General features: G+C 38.2%; 1 protein-coding gene across 3 annotated transcripts in view; it reads right to left on the reverse strand.

Moving 5' to 3' along the window:
• Positions 1-257: 257 nt before the first annotated feature.
• tmem168b (transmembrane protein 168b) overlaps positions 258-20847 on the reverse strand; it is a 42943-nt gene continuing 22353 nt past the window's right edge. For all 3 annotated transcript variants that reach the window (XM_073059466.1, XM_073059467.1, XM_073059465.1), the window contains exons 4-5: positions 18744-19018; positions 258-2220 (exon numbers count right to left, since the gene is read on the reverse strand). In XM_073059466.1, coding sequence (XP_072915567.1) covers positions 1673-2220; positions 18744-19018 — 823 coding nt within the window. In that variant the 3' untranslated portion in view covers positions 258-1672. The remainder of the gene's footprint in view (positions 2221-18743; positions 19019-20847) is intronic.

Raw genomic sequence — 20847 nt, forward strand, 5'->3', positions numbered from 1 at the left:
GTCACTTGGCAGGTCTAAGCATGCATATGGGAGTCTTTCTCACAATTATTCCTATCCCCAGTTCAACTGATCCTGACCACAATGAGACCTACTATCCACAAGCCATGGTTGGGTGAAGAGTGCAGTGGAGCCAAGAATTGGAATTGTGTGCCATGTATGCAGCCACAGATTAAAAATAGTAAGTTAATGATCATGAAGTACTTCGGCAGAGAAAAGATAAAGAAAGTTTAAGAGATGATCAGGCATGTTCTTATAAATTTGGTGCAATACAACATTTTATTATCAAAAATCTCATGTCATTCCTCTCCTCCAGATATCCCAATACTGCAAACTCAGCTGCACTGTGTAACCAACCCTTACGTAACAAATAGTTTCAGGTCTTTAGTGCACCATTGGCAAATCCATAAAATATTTAAAATAGAGTGATTTAATCTGTACAGTTGAAACAATTTTGGATTATTATTTCATTTAATAGGGATCTTATAGAACAGTGACATTAAATGAATGCAATATAAGTGTCATGACATAACCATTTAAACAACAAAAATAAATTCTCAAACAGTAATATATGTGCCAGGCATAAAATAAATATGTGACAAATCAATAGAGCACAAGATAAAATAAAATGTAATTCATCATCAGACACCATTAAGCCATTTATATAGATCTCCTTTTGATTAAAATGAATGAATAAAAATATCTGCATGCAAATAAGATCAATTGAAAACATTCTTAAAAATGTAGTAGAAATAAAATTTATTTTGAAATGGAGTTACTATAAACAAAGATTGAGATACCAGGTGGCTTTAAAAGAATGCCCTATTATTTTCATATACAATGCATAGTCATGTACAAGATGTTTTCATAATGAACTCAGCAACATCAATGTATTATTGTGTATGGAATTTAGGAAGTCCCAACTGTTTCTGGTTACATCTGAATTCAGGTACCAATGAAATGTGTTATAAAGTTTAGTTTAAAAGTCACTCTTTTCCCAAAATGCTGTCAAGTATTGATATCTGTGGGTAATGAAGAATGCTGCAAAATTAGCATTATAATAAAATTATTTACAAACCAAATCTTCCACAGGACAACAAGTTGATGAAATCTTCATGGTTTGATGACACATTGGTTTCTTCAGGTTCTGTATTAACATCACTGTTGATTGTAATTGCTTTCCTTAAATTGTTATTATTATTTGGTGTCCAAAAATATGTTGGTTAGAGCAAAGAATATGAAATTGGACAAACAAATTTAAAGAATATTATGCAGAATAAGCACCTGAACACCAGTTTTAAGTCATGAATGCACGTAATATTTTGAAATAATTTTTTGTAAGAAAATTGACACGTTGACATGTTCAGCACCTGGCAGCCAAATTTTTTTCCTCCACATAATGAACATTTTAAACCAATGTCCATTACTTTCATTAAAATTATTGTCAAAACATTACTTGTTGGTGGACTTGAACTCAGTGCATTTTACATATAAAAAAGCATTACATCCTTATAAACCCTGAAATCTGAATTTAAGAAATACAAGCTTGGATGAACCAGCAGCTTTTTTGCATTTACAGCCCGTAACATTTACAATCCTTTACACCAAAATCTTTGGATAGATGCCTGTAAGTGCAATACAAAGTCTTACGTATTTGACACATGGAGACAATGTCTTATGATTTCACAAGTTTAAATCCCTGTCCTGTGTCTAGTACAGTAGGTGGGAACCATCTCATCTTCAACCTTTTGAAACATCTAAAGCATACATCACACATCCAGAAGTGGTTCAACCCACCACACCAGTCTGCCAGATGTATGAGAGGATATGTGATGCGAGGAAAATAAATCATCCAGTGCTTGGCAACATCATTTCCTGTTGGTAAATGAAGAGTGTAGTCACTCCAGGATTTAGATATACCATACACAGCCTTCACTGTTCTTCCTTTATCTGACCAATTAATGTCGTTGTCAAGGTTGCAATTATATTCTACCCAGTCTTTAGTGAAGTCACCAAGCTGTGGAAGGTCTGCTTCTTCGATATTCACATGTTTGGCCAATTCGGCACCTTGCACAGCAACAAAAATATCACCGATTCTTCTTACGTCTTTAACCCATGGAAGAGCATTCTCACAGTCTAAAACAATTATCAATCGAGAGCAGAAGTTAATGTTCTTCTCTTTCCACCACTCCAAAACTGTCTCCAATCTCAAAGTGTCTCCTCCTAATATACAACAAAAGAGGAAAAGTTAGTGTTCAATGTACCTGAAATCACTGCACTGTTATTTGTACTGCAGGCTTCAATTCCCTCGTAACAGGTTGAAGCATTTGATTTATCACTTCATCAGATAAAATGTTTTACAACTGTTTTCAACCTCTATATCTTATGAGTTTTAAATTTAGCTCCAGGCCCCTTTTGCAGCTCTTCCCTATGTCTTGCTACCTATTGCTGTTCTTTCCATTTTTCACTTCTCACTGAGAATTCTACTTTCCCCCCACTTTTTAGAGTTTTGTTGTTTTAACTTAATAGACATTCATGGCTTTCCTCGGTAATAGATAGATAGATAGATACTTTATTAATCCCCATGGGGAAATTCAACATTTTTTCCAATGTCCCATACACTTATTGTAGCAAAACTAATTACATACAATACTTAACTCAGTAAAAATATGATATGCATCTAAAATCACCCTCTCAAAAAGCATTAATAATAACTTTTAAAAAGTTCTTAAGTAGTTTACTTAAATACATTGAGTCCTAACCCCGGCACTTTCACATATCTTACTCCTGGCGGTTGAATTGTAAAGCCGAATGGCATTGGGGAGTATTGATCTCTTCATCCTGTCTGAGGAGCATTGCATCGATAGCAACCTGTCACTGAAACTGCTTCTCTGTCTCCGGATGGTGCTATGTAGAGGATGTTCAGGGTTTTCCATAATTGACCGTAGCCTACTCAGCGCCCTTCGCTCTGCTACCGATGTTATACTCTCCAGTACTTTGCCCACGACAGAGCCCGCCTTCCTTACCAGCTTATTAAGATGTGAGGCGTCCCTCTTCTTAATGCTGCCTCCCCAACACGCCACCACAAAGAAGAGGGCGCTCTCCACAACTGACCTATAGAACATCTTCAGCATCTCACTACAAACATTGAATGACGCCAACCTTTTAAGGAAGTACAGTCGACTCTGTGCCTTCCTGCACAAGGCATCTGTGTTGGCAGTCCAGTCTAGCTTCTCGTCTAACTGTACTCCCAGATACTTGTAGGTCTTAACCTGCTCCACACATTCTCCATTAATGATCACTGGCTCCATATGAGGCCTAGATCTCCTAAAGTCCACCACCATCTCCTTGGTCTTGGTGATATGAGACGCAGGTAGTTTGAGTTGCACCATATCACAAAGTCCTGTATCAGTTTCCTATACTCTTCCTCCTGTCCATTCCTGACACACCCCACTATGGCCGTGTCATCAGTGAACTTCTGCACATGGCAGGACTCCGAGTTATATTGGAAGTCTGATGTGTACAGGGTGAACAGGACCGGAGAGAGCACAGTCCCCTGTGGCGCTCCTGTGCTGCTGACCACCGTGTCAGACCTACAGTCTCCCAACCACACATACTGAGGTCTATCTGTCAAGTAGTCCACTATCCAATCCACCATGTGAGAGTCTACTCCCATCTCCGTTAGTTTGTGCCTTAAGATCTTGGGCTGGATGGTGTTAAAGGCACTAGAGAAGTCCAGGAATGTAATCCTCACAGCACCACTGACCCCATCCAGGTGAGAGAGGGATTTGTGCAGCAAATACGTGATAGCATCCTCCACTCCCACCTTCTCCTTATACGCAAACTGAAGAGGATCCTGGGCGTGCCTGGTTTGTGGCCTCAGATTCTGTATTATCAGCCGCTCCATGGTCTTCATCACGTGCGACGTCAAGGCAACAGGTCTGAAGTCATTCAACTTCTATGGCTGTGGTTTCTTAGGTACCGGGACAATACAGGATGTCTGTTTATTGAAGTAAATAGATATTTTCCCACCTTAGAAGTACTAACTGGTCGTATAAATTATGAAAAAATGTTAACATTTTCATTCACCTTTTGTCTTTGCAGTTAACAGTGGACAGTCATAAGGAGAAATTATCTTTATTTACGAATCCCCCCCATCTAAAACATTTTTTTCACTCCTGCTTGCTCTATATGTTTGTTCCATCACTGAAAGTTGAAGTTATAACTGTCCAGTGAGAGTTAGATAATTATTATACACAAATAGCAGAGGAAGACTCAAAAGGTTCTGAGCATTAATACAGAACTTATCAGAAGCTGTATCAGGAGAAAGAAATCCTTAAAATAAAACATGAGAACTCGACAACAAACTTTAACCTGGCACTTACAGTGAAAATTTTAATTAGAATCAGATACTGGGCACAAGTGACTTCAACATCTCCCTCTATCATGAAAACCTTTCCATAATGATACACTTCATTAATAGTAAGTTTTTAAAGTGTTGTATTTCTTTCTACAGCCAAGATGCTATACATTTTTTTCTCTTTAGAAGATGCAGGTTAAAGTTGAAGTGTACATCAGAAGCATTAAATTTAGGCAATAAATGGTAAGTGTAATTGGGAGAATTTTTGAAATGGATTCACAGCAATTATAATGAAACAGAAAGGGAAATGTCACTACTGTAATCCATTAGTTTTCTTTTTCTTCTCCCAAACCATTTGTCAATTTCCTTGTCACTACCATGTGCAGTTCTGGTCACTACACCAGAAGAGCTTCACCAGAGCAATTCATCAGAAAAGCTTAATCTCAAACTGTAAACAGTTTGATATATTGTAACTGTAACAGTTGATACATTACTAAGCCAACAGCAATGCAAGGAGGTAATGTTTTTGCACATGAGATTCCAGGTTGTTGCTTCTCAAAGCTACCCACTAGTTTCAAACCTTTGTTCTGGACTTGAATCTTCTTTTCTAGTTCAAAAAAATTCAGTCCTTTTGTAAAATTTATCATGAGAAAAGGAAAATAAGTTCAAGAGTTCCAAAGCAACTTTGCAATTAGCCAAGGAAAAGGGGGGATGGGGTCTACCTTCTCTTAGAGATTATTATTTTGCTGCTCATTTGAGAGCTGTGATATGTTGGTGCAACCCATCATATGACGCTCAATGGAAAAACATTGAGGAGTGGGTACTTCCCATCCCCTACAGGCAATTTTGGCTGGTAACAACCTACAAAGGTACATAAATACTATTGATAACCCATGGATGAAATGGACTCTTAAAATATGGAAAACTATTATAAAAGAATATAAACTAGAGGGAGATATTGCAATTCTTAAATGGTGTGCATATGACTCGGATTTTATGCCGAATAAACTGGATGCTAGATTTAAGGACTGGACAGCTAAAGGAATAACAGTTCTTTGCAATATAATGAAAGAAGGAACACTGTTCAGTCTTGAAATGCTTAAAGAGAAACACATTAGAAAAACAAGACTTTTATCTGTATTTACAGATGCGATAATATGCTAATGGGACGGTTAAAAATGTAACCAAGGCAAGTACATGTTTGATAGAGCTATTTAGAAAAGCATATAATTCAGATAACGGTAGTAGAATCATTTCAAACGCGTATAAGGGTTTGTCAAATCTTAAAACACATTCGACTTCATACATTAAAACAAAATGGGAGAAGGAAGAAGGGATAATTATATCTGAGGAAGGATGAACAATAATATGGAGGTATCAATAGAAGTGCACCAGTTCACAGAAATGGAGGGAGTTCAGATGGAAAAACTTGATAAGATCTTTTATTACACCCTTTCAGAAATCCCATTATGATAGTAACCTCCCTGTTTGCTGGAGAAATTGTGGAAATCAAAATGCAAACTATTAGCATATCTTCTGGGAATGCCCCGTTATCAAAGGCTATTGGAATGGGATACACAATGCCCTACAAGACATCTTTAAATGTGAAATACCCTTAGAAAGTAAGACCATATATTTTGGGTATATACCTCAAGAATGGTTGAAAAGAGATAAATATTTAATGAATATACTGTTGGTGGCTGGTAAAAAGACCCTTACTAGGAAATGGTTATCACAGGAGAGCCCAACCTTAAATGCATGGATGGAAATTACAATGGACATTTACAAAAGTTGGAACAATTTGATTCATACCAGCAAAAATGGTTTAACTACATAACACCTCACAGGCCTGATTTTATTCTCACAAATCAATGAATATGTTGTAAAATAAAAGATCACTCCCTACTTGCACATAGTATTCTCCTTTCACTTCTTCTTTCTTTCCTCTTTTCTATAAGTGTATACCTCAGATAAATATTATGTGGAGATTTGTGGCATATATGACTATATGATATATATGTAAAATATCTGAAATACATTTTATGGAAATGTTTGTTTAATGACGAACTTCAATAAAAAATAAATTAAAAAAAAAGAGTTTCAAAGCACAGGATAGAAACCAACAGGTTGCTTGGAGAAGCAACCAATTGAACCAGCAGTCACCTTTGGAAAAAATATTACCTCTTTGTATTGCTGCTTGAACAGCAATATACCAACTGCTCCAGACAATTAATTTTTGAGACATAATTACACAGAAGCTTGAATTTATACTGCTGAAATGCAGTGTGAAGATAAGCACGCAATGTATTCCTATCCCGACAGAAACCTGCAGTGCATCTGCAGCTCTAAGACCTAATTAAATTTTTAAAAAATGATCATGTATTATAGCGAACAAAGTCTAGACACAATGGATGAAACCTAACAATAATAACTTACTTTTCATCCTTTACCAGTGTCAATAGCAGCATGCTCATTCAGTCAAATCACAGCATCTCAAGAGCATCTCACTAGACCAAAATTTCACACAGGTCATTCTTGGGATTTTATTTCTAAATACTTGAGATAATTATATTCACAAATGCATGAATCAAACAATTTCTTTACTCAATCTGTAGGCTTTAACTGCTGGTTGGGCCAAAGAGCCTATATTAATAGTATAATTACTGACGTTGCTCTTACGGGAACTGCACACTAACACTGTAGTTTCCACATTTCAGCACAACAGATGGCACAAGCACCATAAAGGTTCACCACGACTTCAAAGAGCGTATCTTTTATTTTTATTTATTTAGATACAGTATGGTAACAGGCCCTTTGAGCCCAACGGATCTGTGCTGCCCAATTATACTCATGTGACTAATTAAGCTACTAACCTGCACTTCAGAAGAATAAACAATGGAAAGACTTGCATAGTGAACTGCAGGACACTGAGGGGTGTGGTGGAACAAAGGGATCTGGGAAAACATCCATAATTTCTTGAAAGAGGCATCACAAGTAGTTAAGGTTGTAAAGAGAGCGACTGGCACATTGTCCTCAATTATCAGGGCATTTAGTGCAGGAATTGGAATATGATGTTGAAGTTGTACAAGACACTGCTAGGGCCTAATTTGGAGTATTGTGTGCAATTCTGGTCACTTACCTACGGAAAATATATCAATATTGAAAGTATACAGAGATAATTAGCAAGGATTTTGCCAGAACTTGAGAACCTAAGTTATAGGGAAAGGTTGAATAGCTTAAGACTTTATTCCCTGGAGTGCAGAAGAATGAGGAGAGATCTTAGGTATACAAAATTATGAAGGGTGAATGCAAACAGGCTTATGGTAAACTCCATTAGGTTAGGTATGACTAGAACTAGATGTCATAGATTTGAGGGAAAAAATATTTAGGGAGAATGAGAGGGAACAGCTTCATTCAGAGGGCGACGGGAGTATGGAACAAGCTGCCAGTGGAAGTGGTCGTTGCGGGTTCAATTGCCACATTTAAGAGAAGTTTTGATAGGTACATGTATGAAAAGGTTATGGAGATCTATAGTCCTGGTGAGGATAGATGAGACTAGGCAGACCATCATGTCAGCATGGATTTGATAGGCCAAAAGGCCTGTTTTTGTGCTGAAGTACTCTGATTAATTTTGGAAGAGCTAATAACGATTGAATGTAGACAATGATGTGGCAAGGCATTAGGAAATACTGAGAAACAGAGGAACTTCAGTTTATCAATCCACGAATCACTGAAGGTGGCAGCACTGGCAGTAAGGTTATGAAGAAAGCATTAAGGATATTTGCCTCCTTGAGTTGTGGCATCAAATATAAGAGCATAGACAACATGGTACAACTTTATAGAAAAATGGTTGTACCACACCTGGAGCATTATGAGGTTCTGGTCACCACTGTAGCACAGACATGCAGTGGAGGTTCACCAGGATACTGCCAGGGTTAGTGGACTTCAGTTACAAAGTGCAGCTTAAAAGGTTAGGTTTGTTTTCCATGGAGCAGAGGATGCTTATGGAGGGTTCTGACCCAGGAAAGCAATATCATAGGGGGCATAGATATAACAGATAGTGAGAAACGTAGGAGAGGCATCTAAAAGAGGAGGGCATAAGTTTAGGATAAGGGGTAAGAGGTTTAGAAGGGATCTGAGGACGGACTTTCTCAGTCACAGGGTACAGTTGGAATCTAGAATCTACAGCTTTACTGGGTGGTGGACTACCAATAGTGTCCAACTATATCACTTCTAATTACTCTGCACTCACATCTGTAATTTTGTGCAATTAGACCAATCCGAATAGATGTAAAAATAAAACAGGAAAGATTGGAAATGCTCCAGTAGGCTGAGAAAAACAGAGTTACTATTTTGGGTTGATAACCTTTCATCAATTTCATCTTGTAATTCTAGTGATAACTGCAACACATGCATTAATAAAGGTTATTAGTGAAGCTATAAGGAATGATAAATTTAATTTTTAAACCAAGGAGTCAAGGAAATACATTTGTTCCAACAATCACTGGTTCTAGTGTCTGACAATGAAATACAGTGATAAATGACTATTTCAATTCACTTTTTTTAAAATAAGATTCAACATTGGTTGAAAATAATTAGATTAAAAAAGGTTGGCCTTTCAAATCAACCATTGTGTTGAATTCACATTTATATATAACTGGTTATACCTCTCATCTACTCTGGCTTTTTTGCATTCAAAGTAAGCGTGGGCTGCTAATAATGAGCAAAGTACACCTCTAATGTTTCCTCAAGGATATCATCTAAATTAGAACATTAAAAGCTCAACTGTTAGGTTACAAGATGGCATAATTCACTTTATACCCGCTCTTTTACATCTAACAAAAAAGCTCTTCCAAGGGTCACAAAATAGAGCAGGTTTAGAAAAGACAAGAGTTTCTGCAGATGCTGGAAACCCAGAGTAACACACAAATTGTTGGAGGAACTCAGCAGGTCAGGCAGCATTTACAGGAAGGAATAAAGAGTTGCTGTTTCAGGCCAAGATCCTTCATCAGGACTCAAGTCCAGAGGACTAGGACTCTAGATTCTGTTGAAGGGTCACGACCTGACATGTCATCTCTTTATTTATTTCTATAGCTGCTGCTTGACTTGCTGAGTTCCTCCAGCATTGTGTGTGAAGTTACAAAAAACTACGTTTGACCATCTGTCATGCTATAAATCTCTGAGCTATTATAAAGTTCTATCACACATGAAATGGATTCACTAATTTGCTTCAGCATAAGGAATTACTGTTTTAAGAAAAACGTCTACTAATATTGCAAGATAATGTTCAAGTGAAGGAACCATTTCTTCATGGAGCGAAAAAAATCCTGCAGCTGAGTTAAAACACAATTAGATGTAACAAGACTTCAGCAAAAAAAAAGCTATGGAAGTCTTTATCAACTGCCTTGGAGGGAATGGTGAACAAAACTGATATTCATGAAAATAAAAAGATAAAAGCCATAAACAATCCTTTCTGACAATATCTATGTACTATGGACATTAAAAAAGAGACACACGAGGGCCAGTTGCTGAATGATGAATTTAACTGAGGCACATGAAACAGGTCCCCAGTGCCAAACTCTACAGCCTGAAATCTGCTAAGGTAGGACCATTATTGCCAATGCAGACCTCACATGCTGTGAAAGCATCTAAGTGAGTGACCTTTGCCTTTCAGGCCATGGATGTAGAAGTGAAAGTTATTAAAGTGCTCTCCAGGCAGTCCTTATTGTGCCTAATGCACAAGAAAAGAAAATTCATTTATTTGCAGAGCATGTTTAAGCCCCTAATTTATTTTCCAAACAGTTTTTCATATTGTATCACAAATTGCAAAAAAAATTAACATGTTTTAACCTTTCTTTTCAAATCTAAGTATTGTTGTCTGCCAATTTGTGTTGCACAACAAACACAGGCATATTAAAGCCATGAAATGTTTAATTAAGTCACTTGAAATGAATGGTTATCTTTAGCATGCTAAGTTATGCGGTCATCATTATGCCAGAGGCTGCATAATTAACTTTATTTTATCAGAAGGTAAGTATGCATATAATACACTGTGTCAGTAAACAGATTTAGCAAGATTTGCAATGTACATTAAATTTCTTTGCTGGACCTTGACGGAAATGATGGACAGTTTGGAACTACGAGCTTTTCTTGACCTCAGCAAGATTAGGAATACCCCAGTTTTGAGTAATAATGCATTTTTATCATTTCTCTCAATGTTTTGTTTGGAAATCATACAATGCTGGACATTATTTATTCTCTATTTTCCATTTATAGTGAAACAAAAAACTTACTTTGATTCATTTACTTTCAGGGTTACTAATACCATTGGCACCTTCTCTTTTGACTACAGAGAATTCATTCATGTTTGCATTATTGAATTCTGTTGACTGAGTTCCCTTATTTAGGCAAGAAACTAAATCAAAGTCCAATTTATTTTGTTAAAATGGCTATTAAAGAATCCATAGAACTATATGAGGAAAATAAAAGCTTCCAGAACAATCTATTCTTCAAGAAACACTGCCAAAATAGATTCAGTTTGAGAAGCAAAAAAACTCTGCATAGGCTGAAACTCTGAATTAAAACAGTCAGTAGATCAAGCAAATCCTGCAGGCAGGAAAAGTGTCTACATTTCAGGTTGATAGACTTTCATTTGAAATCCCCCATTAATAAGCATATTTAATGGTCTAGTAATTCTACAGCACTTCCAGACTGTATATGATTGCTGAATTCATCAAGATAAACCTGTAGCCAAACACTAGATGTTCAGGAATCAAGGATGGATGAGTGGTTTTCAAGGATAGTAAAGCAGGTACTACCTTCAAGAAGTATTTAATAATAATAATGAGTAGGAAATTATTTTGTCACAGCATCATGAACAATGCAGATGAGCTTAGAGTGTGGATCAGTACTTGGAGCTATTATGTGGTGGCCATTACAGAGACCTGGATGGCTCAGGGGCAGGAATGGTTACTTCAAGTGCCAGGCTTTAAATGTTCCAGAAAGGACAGGGAGGGAGGCAAAAGAGATGGGGGCATGACACTGCTGATCAGAGATAGTATCACGGCTGCAGAAAAGGAGGAAATAATGGAGGGATTGTCCACTGAGTCTCTGTGAGTGGAGGTTAGGACCAGGAAGGGGTCAATAATTCTACTGGGTGTTTTTTTTTTTACAGACCACCCAATAGTAACAGGGACATCGAGGAGCAGATAGGGAGACAGATTCTGGAAAGGAGCAATAATAACAGGGTTGTTGTGGTGGGAGATTTTAATTTCCCAAATATTGATTGGCATCTCCCTAGAGCAAAGGGTTTAGATGGGGTGGAGTTTGATATGTGTGTTCTGGAAGGTTTCCTGACACAATAAGTAGATAAGCCTACAAGAGGAAATGCTGTACTTGATCTGGTATTGGGAAATGAACCTGGTCAGGTGCAGTGGGAGATTTTGGAGATAGTGATCACAATTCTAGCTCCTTTACCATAAATTGGGAACAGATGTTCTCAGGGAAACGTATGGTAGAAATGTGGGAAATGTTCAGGGGATATTTGTGTGGCGTTCTGCATACGTACGTTCCAATGAGACGGAAAGGATGGTAGGGTACAAGAACCGTGGTGTACAAGGGCTGTTAAAAATCTAGTCAAGAAGAAAAGCTTACAAGAGGTTCAAAAAGCAAGTAATGATAAAATCTAGAAGATTATAAGGCTAGCAGGAAGGAGTTTAAGAATGAAATTAGGAGAGCCAGAAGGGGCCATGAGAAGCAGGATTAAAGAAACCCCCAAGGCATTCTTCAAGTATGTGAAGAACAAGAGGATAAGATGTGAGAGAATAGGACCAAACAAGTGTGACAGTGGAAAAGTGTATGGAACAGGAGGAGATAGCAGAGGTACTTAATGAATACTTTGCTTCAGTATTCACTACGGAAAAAGATCTTGGTGATTGTAGGAATGACTTACAGTGGATTGAAAAGCTTGAGCATATATACATTAAGAAAGAGGATGTGCTGGAGCTTTTGGAAAGCATTAAGTTGGTAAGTCTCTGGGACTGGATGAGATGTACCCCAGACTCCTGTGGGAGGCAAGGGAGGAGATTGCTGAGCCTCTGGCAATGATCTTTGCCTCATCAATGGGGACAAGAGAGGTTGCAGAGGATTGGAAGTTTGCAGATGTTGTTCCCTTATTCAAGAAAGGGAGTAGAGATAGCCCAGGAAATTATAGACCAGTGAGTGTTACTTCAGTGGTTGGTAAGTTGATGGAGAAGATCCTGAGAAGCAGGATTCATGAACATTTGGAGAGGTATAACATGATTAAGAATAACCAACATGGCTTTGTCAAAGGCAGGTCGCACCTCACAAGCTTGACAGAATTTTTTGAGGATGTGACACATTGATGAAGGTAGAGCAGTAGATGTAGTGTATATGGATTTCAGCAAGGCATTTGATAAGGTAATGAGGGATGAGTTAGTAAATTTTCTGATGACAAAAAGGTTGGGGGTGTTGTGGATAGTGTGGAGGGCTGTCAGAGATTACAGCAGGACATTGATAGGATGCAAAACTGGGCTGAGAAGTGGCAGATGGAATTCAACCCACATAAGTGTGAGGTGGTTCATTTTGGTAGGTCAAATATGATGGCAGAATATAGTATTAATGGTAAGACACTTGGCAGTGTGGAGGATCAGAGGGATCTCGGGGTCCGAGTCCATAGGACGCTCAAAGCAGCTGCGCAGGTTGACAAAGTGGTTAAGAAGGCGTAGGTGTATTGGCCTTCATCAATCGTGGAATTGAATTTATGAGCCAAGAGGTAATGTTGCAGCTATATAGGACCCTGGTCAGATCCCACTTGGAGTACTGTTCTCAGTTCTGGTCACCTCACTACAGGAAGGATGTGGAAACTATAGAAAGGGTGCAGAGGAGATTGACAAGGATGTTGCCTGGATTGGGGGCATGCCTTAAGAGAATAGATTGAGTGAAATTGGCCTTTTCTCCTTGGAGTGGCGGAGGATGACAGGTGACCTGATAGAGGTGTGTAAGATGAAGAGAGGCATTGATTGTGTGCATAGTCAGAGGCTTTTTCCCAGAGCTGAAATAGCTAACATGAGAGGGCAAAGTTTTAAGGTGCTTGGAAGTAGGTACAGAAGAGATGTCAGGGGTAGTGTTTTTTTTTTTACGCAGAGCGGTGAGTGAATGGAATAGGCTGCCGGCGACAGTGGTGGAGGTGGATACGATAGGGTCTTTTAAGAGACTCCTGGATAGGTACATGGAGCTTAGAAAAATAGAGGGCTATGGGTAACTCTAGGTAATTTCTAAAGTAAGTACATGTAGGGCCTGTATTGAGATGTAGGTTTTCTGTGTTTTTATGTTTCTAACATTTAAACACACTTAGCAATAATAATAAATACAATATTATTAACTAATGATAATAAAGTACAGAAAAATATACACAATAATTTACCAACATGCAATAATACTGAATGAAATAATAAAACACAGACTATTGTACTATGATGTGTGTTCTCCAGTTGAACAGAAATGAACTTTTGTATTTTCTTATTGCATTTAGTAGGAAAGATTTTCTGTAATGATCCTTGTGACAGCTGAGCTGAATGAGTCTGTTTGAAAAGGTGCTCCGCTGCTTTTCAGTAGGTCATGGAGAGGATGTGATTGATTGTCCATAGTGGATAGCAGTAACCCAAAAGAGTCTGGGTTGTAGCCAAAGACAGATCCAGCCTTTTTGATGAGTTTATTTAGTCTTTTTGTATCACCAGCACTGATGCTGCTCCACCAACATAAAGTCACAAAGAAGACTGCACTCACAACAGACTGGTAAAACATCTCCAACATCCTGCTGCACACATTGAAGGATTTCAGCTTCCTTAGAAAATGGAATATGCTTAATCCCTTTCTTTAAGCAGCCTTGGTGTCGGTTTTCCAGTCAAGTCAGTTGTCAAGGTGAACACCCAAGTACTTGTACTCCTCCATCAACGCAACTTCTCCCAGAATGTATACAGGACTCATCACAGTCCTCTTCTTCCTAAAATCAAGAGCAGGCGATTCCTCCAACACCACTCCACAAATTTGTCCACCAATCCATCTGTGATACACCCAACCACCACAGTCATCAGAGAACTTCTGTGAGTGACAAGACACAGATTTTTACTGAAAGTTTGAGGTGTCCAGTGTGAACTGAAACAGAGACAGGACAGTCCCTTGTGGCACTCCAGTGCCATTCACCACCATCTCAGACAGAGACATACCCAGTCGTACAAACTAGGTCTATCTGTCAGGTAGTCGGTAATCCAGGAGATAGTAGATTTGTCTACACTCATCCTTCGCAGCTTCTCTCTCAGAAGAAGTGGCTGGATTATAATGAAGGCATGTGAGAAAACAAAAAAATGTGATTCTCACAATGCCACCAGCATCATCCCGGTGGGAGTGAGCTCTCTGCAACAGGTAGATGATGGCATCATCCACTTCCACATGAGGTTGGTAGGCAAACTGTAGAGGGTCCAATGAAGATGTCATCTGCAATCCAAGGTAAGTCAGCACCAGCCTCTCCAGCACCTTCATCACATGAGGTGTGAGGGCAATTGGCCTGTAGTCATTGGGTTCAGATAGAGTCACCTTCTTGGGTACAGGAACGAAGCAAGATGTCTTCCATAGCACTGGTATCTTTTCCTGACTCAGAATCAGATTGTAAAGGTGTTGCAAAATACCAGATAGCTGGCTCGCACAGATCTTCAGTATCCTGGGGCTGACACTGTCTGGGCCAGCAGCCTTGCCTTGATGTAGTCTCTCCAGTTCTCTCTCTGCAGTCACAGTCAGATAGAGGGTGGTGGTGGTGGTGGTTCAGTTTGCGTATAAGGAGAAGGTGGGAGTGGAGGATGCTATCACGTATTTGCTGCACAAATCCCTCTCTCACCTGGATGGGGTCAGTGGTGCTGTGAGGATTACATTCCTGGACTTCTCTAGTGCCTTTAACACCATCCAGTCCAAGATCTTAAGGCACAAACTAACGGAGATGGGAGTAGACTCTCACATGGTGGATTGGATAGTGGACTACTTGACAGATAGACCTCAGTATGTGCGGTTGGGAGACTGTAGGTCTGACACGGTGGTCAGCAGCACAGGAGCGCCGCAGGGGACCGTGCTCTCTCCGGTCCTGTTCACCCTGTACACATCAGTCTTCCAATATAACTCGGAGTCCTGCCATGTGCAGAAGTTCGCTGATGACACTGCCATAGTGGGGTGTGTCAGGAATGGACAGGAGGAAGAGTATAGGAAACTGATACAGGACTTTGTGATATGGTCCAACTCAAACTACCTGCGTCTCAATATCACCAAGACCAAGGAGATGGTGGTGGACTTTAGGAGATCTAGGCCTCATATGGAGCCAGTGATCATTAATGGAGAATGTGTGGAGCAGGTTAAGACCTACAAGTATCTGGGAGTACAGTTAGACAAGAAGCTAGACTGGACTGCCAACACAGATGCCTTGTGCAGGAAGGCACAGAGTCGACTGTACTTCCTTAGAAGGTTGGCGTCATTCAATGTCTGTAGTGAGATGCTGAAGATGTTCTATAGGTCAGTTGTGGAGAGCGCCCTCTTCTTTGTGGTGGCGTGTTGGGGAGGCAGCATTAAGAAGAGGGACGCCTCACGTCTTAATAAGCTGGTAAGGAAGGCGGGCTCTGTCGTGGGCAAAGTACTGGAGAGTATAACATCGGTAGCAGAGCGAAGGGCGCTGAGTAGGCTACGGTCAATTATGGAAAACCCTGAACATCCTCTACATAGCACCATCCAGAGACAGAGAAGCAGTTTCAGCGACAGGTTGCTATCGATGCAATGCTCCTCAGACAGGATGAAGAGATCAATACTCCCTAATGCCATTCGGCTTTACAATTCAACCGCCAGGAGTAAGATATGTGAAAGTGCCGGGGTTAGGACTCAATGTATTTAAGTAAACTACTTAAGAACTTTTTAAAAGCTATTATTAATGCTTTTTGAGAGGGTGATTTTAGATGCATATCATATTTTTACTGAGTTAAGTATTGTATGTAATTAGTTTTGCTACAATAAGTGTATGGGACATTGGAAAAAATGTTGAATTTCCCCATGGGGATGAATAAAGTATCTATCTATCGATCTATCTATCTATCCCTATGGAGACAGGATATTCCAAGGCTGGGGCAGGATTTAGAACAGAAGCACTCACCTGGGGGGGAGGGGTGGAAGGAGAAGGCTTCAGCGGCAGGAAGGGTGTGTGGTTTGGGCAAGTGGAGGAGGGGACAGGAGGAGGTCCCATGCTGAACATATTGAAAAACAAGTTCAATTCATTGGCTAATTCAGGCAGCCCTCAACCTTCCTTTCCTTAACCTTGAAGCCAGTGATGTGCTTCTTGCCTGACCACATGTCCCTTATGCTATTCTGCTGGAGCCTGTACTCCAGCTTCCTCTTGTAGGAGTCTTTACACTCCCCCAACTTTACCCTCAATTCACTCTGTACTCGCCTCAGTACTTGTCTGTCTCTAAACCTGAAGGCTTTCTTTTTCATATCTAAGAGCTCTTCAAATGAGGCAGTTGTTAGCCGATGTGCCTAAACATTGACACACATAATCCTTAATGCGAGTGACCTCAAATCCACACTACCTGAACAACATACTGATACTTCAGACAACAAAAAGATAGGAATTAATTGAAAAGCTAAAAGACCTCCAGAACAAATGGTATCCGTGCTGAAGCTCCAAAGAGAACTTCTGAAATTAATTCCCAACTGCAGCAACATCTAGAAAGATGATACCAGGTACTTTGCAGACACCATGTTATGACAATATTAAAGAAATAAATAATACTCTAAGAAAACAGCAGAGTGCAGTGTCACAAAATGGTCTTTTTAATTAATCTACAATTCTGTCAAATGAAAGAAACTATGTTGAATCCTACTCAGATTTGACTGATTTCATAAAATCTTAATTTTATATGTCTGATACCTTAATGACATCCAAATTCTAATTCTCACTAACAGAGTAATGACAGATCTAATCTCAATGTAGCCAGGGATCAAATCATTCCTCCAACCTTCTTCTCAATCTTTCTCTCTCCAATAGCGCACATTACTTTCAACCCGTTTCCTGTTACACTGGAAATAATTTACAGGAGGATTGGGAAAGGGTTCAAATCCACTGTAGAAACAAGATCTCTCCAATCTCTGTCACAGTGTTAAAATCTATGCAAGGAAATAATGACTAGTCATGAGAGATTAACAGCTAAAGAGTAATGTTAACTTTATATTTAAATACTTCAGTTGTTGTTGATAAAGTGTAAAACTGGAATCATCTTCAATACCGGAGCAGTGTAGAGACTGGTGGAAAGATCCTAATATGTGAAATTCTAAATAATTTTCTCACTTCTCCTAAGATGTGTGAACAATCTTCTTATTCATAGATGGAACTATTTAATACACTTCAAATTACATTACACTAAAATGAAAGGCATTTATGGCACCACACAATTATCCATCACACAGCACAAGTTTTTGCGAATAGCTTCTTCATCCTTTTAAAAACCAAGAATCAAAAGTCAATAGATTTAAAATCACATGCAGAACACAGCTCTGCATATTCACTGCAGATAAGCATTAAATCCTGCATTTACATGTCTGAACATATTTGAATTCAAATTAAAGGTCAGATATACACAAAAAAATCTATTTCTTTATTTAACAATACCAAAAATAAAAAAGATAGCAAATATTCATTTTAGGTTTTCACTTGGATAAACGAGATTTCACCGTGTTTGAAAAATATCTTCATAAATCAATTAAAATTAGGTTGCTATCCTCAGATGTGCTTATGTATCATTTACCTAAAATTTACCCAATAATGCTTAAAAACTGTATTGGGAAGAATAGCGTATTAAGTATTAATCCTTAACATAAAAGGACACAACTTGCTAGGGAAACTCATCACAAGATTCAGCTCCAAACAATGAAATTAGGTGGCACTGCCTTCTGATTACTGCCTTGTCAAAATAGTCTTAAATGAATAAGAATTCACATCATGAAACTGTTTTCAGTTTATGATCATCCATACCCAAAAGTAAAACAATCATGTTTACTGAAGTACTGAATAATGTTTGATCTATTTTATAGCCATGCTGTCATTTATCCCAGCATTTTGAAAACAGCATTACATAAAGCAACCAAAGACTGTAAATAAAATAATTTAAGGTGTAATGATTTTTGAGGAGCCTTGCAGTTGTTGGTTGATATACCCAAAAATTAACACACATAAAAAACTGATGCACTTCCAACACTCAAAAGTTAAACATACTTTTGCATCCACGAGACATGCTTATTTTTAACTATTCAATAATAAAGCAAATTAAGCCACAAACAATACCTGATAATGCCCATTCTCCAGAGCTGTGTGAATGTCCACTGAAATAAAGTATGTAGGTGTCATGCCTGGGTCCATCAGGAGTACGCAGATCAAGAAATGATTTTACTTTAGATTGCAGAGTGTCAAAAGAAAAGCCACTGGTGGAGTAGTCGCAACCATAATTCTCTATCATGTGATAGGCAAAAAATCGTTGGATTGAACTTAACATGGCTGTTGAACGCAAATTCAACTCCTGGACATGCTCAGGAGGGAGGAGTGTAGGCTGACCATCAGGACTATAAGGAAAAAAATAAAATGAACAAAAACACAGAATAAAAAATATGAATAGTTGTTCTTAGTGCACTCCAACACAATTTCATTAAAAATCATGCTTCTTTTCCATAATTTAATTAATTCTAAAGTCAATACCACACAAAATACAATTTTAAATTTGAGGTATTTGCAGTTATGACATCAAGCATGTAGTATCATCACTCATATTAGATAAGCCAATACACAAGGCTTTGATTCACGTTTATTTTTCCTGTTCTCATATTCACTTACTAAGCACACGCTCATTCGTTGTTATCCAAAGCATATGCCACCAAATCAAATACGATATGTCATCAACATTATCCAATACATGAACTGTATGCTTCTGGTTGAATCTTATTACAAAAAAAGCATACAGCATATTTTCATAAATTTCCAATGATAGTGATTCTGAACCAAAAGATATTCTGATTTTCTAGTTGCATCCCTACCCCACAGTACTTGTAATAGGTGTTTTTTTCAGTTTGATGGGAGAGAAGTCAGGATGATTGCTCTATTACAATAGATGAATGTTTGGCAAAAATTACATAAGATAAAAAGACCATGACTGTTTAATTTCTTGGTCAGTAGTTGCTGTAAGTCCAAAGATCATTAAAGCTTGGCTCTTACCAACCACTTGTTCAATGGTGCAGAATCAAAGTGATGATTTATCACAAATATTGTAATTCCCTCAGAATTTTGAAACCACTCAATTCTGAATGACAACTTCATTCATGTCTGAGTAAGAGTCTCATCTATTTGGCAAATAGATACCAAGAATAAAAGGCATCTAACTTACTGTCCAACTATTTCAACACAGATTCAAATTCAAACTTTTACATAAGCTTTCTATAAAAACTCACCACCAGAAAGCATATAATTCTGAGATTTTGTTTTGGGGTGGGGGGGGGGAGGTGGGCAGAGGGAAAAACACTAAAACACTAAAAACACTAAAACTAAAAACATATTCTAAATTCATTGATTACCCATCTCCTGATAGATTTGGAGATTTTTGAACAGTTAACATGACTTAGCCCTTCTAAAAGGTCTTGAATAGAAATCAGAACAACTAATGAAGAATGAAAATATCAAATGGAATTAAAAAACATCCATATTTCAATCCACTAACACTTAATAACCACCATAATTACAGTATATTAAGGAATACATCAACCAAAGAGAACTAATCATACTGCAAGATTGCTGTGAATTCCTCTGGAGTGAACTTCAAAAGTGAATATTTAATACTCAGACTTGGAGTACATTATCCAAAATAAATTTAGACAATAAAATTGTTATGAATAATGTTCTCTAAGAACTTGTGTGTGAAATCTTTGTTTATTTTTAATTTTTTTTCATTATTTTTGTCTTACACATCTTGAAACATAACAGGTAGAAGTAAAAGTGTTTCTTTTAACAAATTGTCCTTATTGTGTTCACAGAACCCTTGTAGCCAGCTGAATGTCATGGCAGTGAATATGCACTTCTCAGGGCTCAAGCAACATAGCAGATTAAATAGACAAGAAATAATTGGTATACTGACTTTTCCTTTCCCTCCTCACTGCTTTCATGCCTACAGACTACTTCTTAAAAAATAAGTTATACAGCTAAAATACAAACTTTGTTTGATCTTTAGAGCTGGTTGATCTACAGATAAGAGTTTTGTTTTGTTTCCCAATATGTCATTGAGATTGTTACTTCACTGTATAGGTCACAGTCAGTACTGAGACTTTTTTTTTAAGAAATGTATTTGAAAAGATGATTCTAAACTCTGCACGTATAGATTAAGATAGTAGAGAGATCCTAAAGCTTT

This window comes from Hemitrygon akajei, chromosome 10 (genome assembly GCF_048418815.1).
Source record: "Hemitrygon akajei chromosome 10, sHemAka1.3, whole genome shotgun sequence".
In the NCBI taxonomy this organism is placed as follows: Eukaryota; Metazoa; Chordata; class Chondrichthyes; order Myliobatiformes; family Dasyatidae; genus Hemitrygon; species Hemitrygon akajei.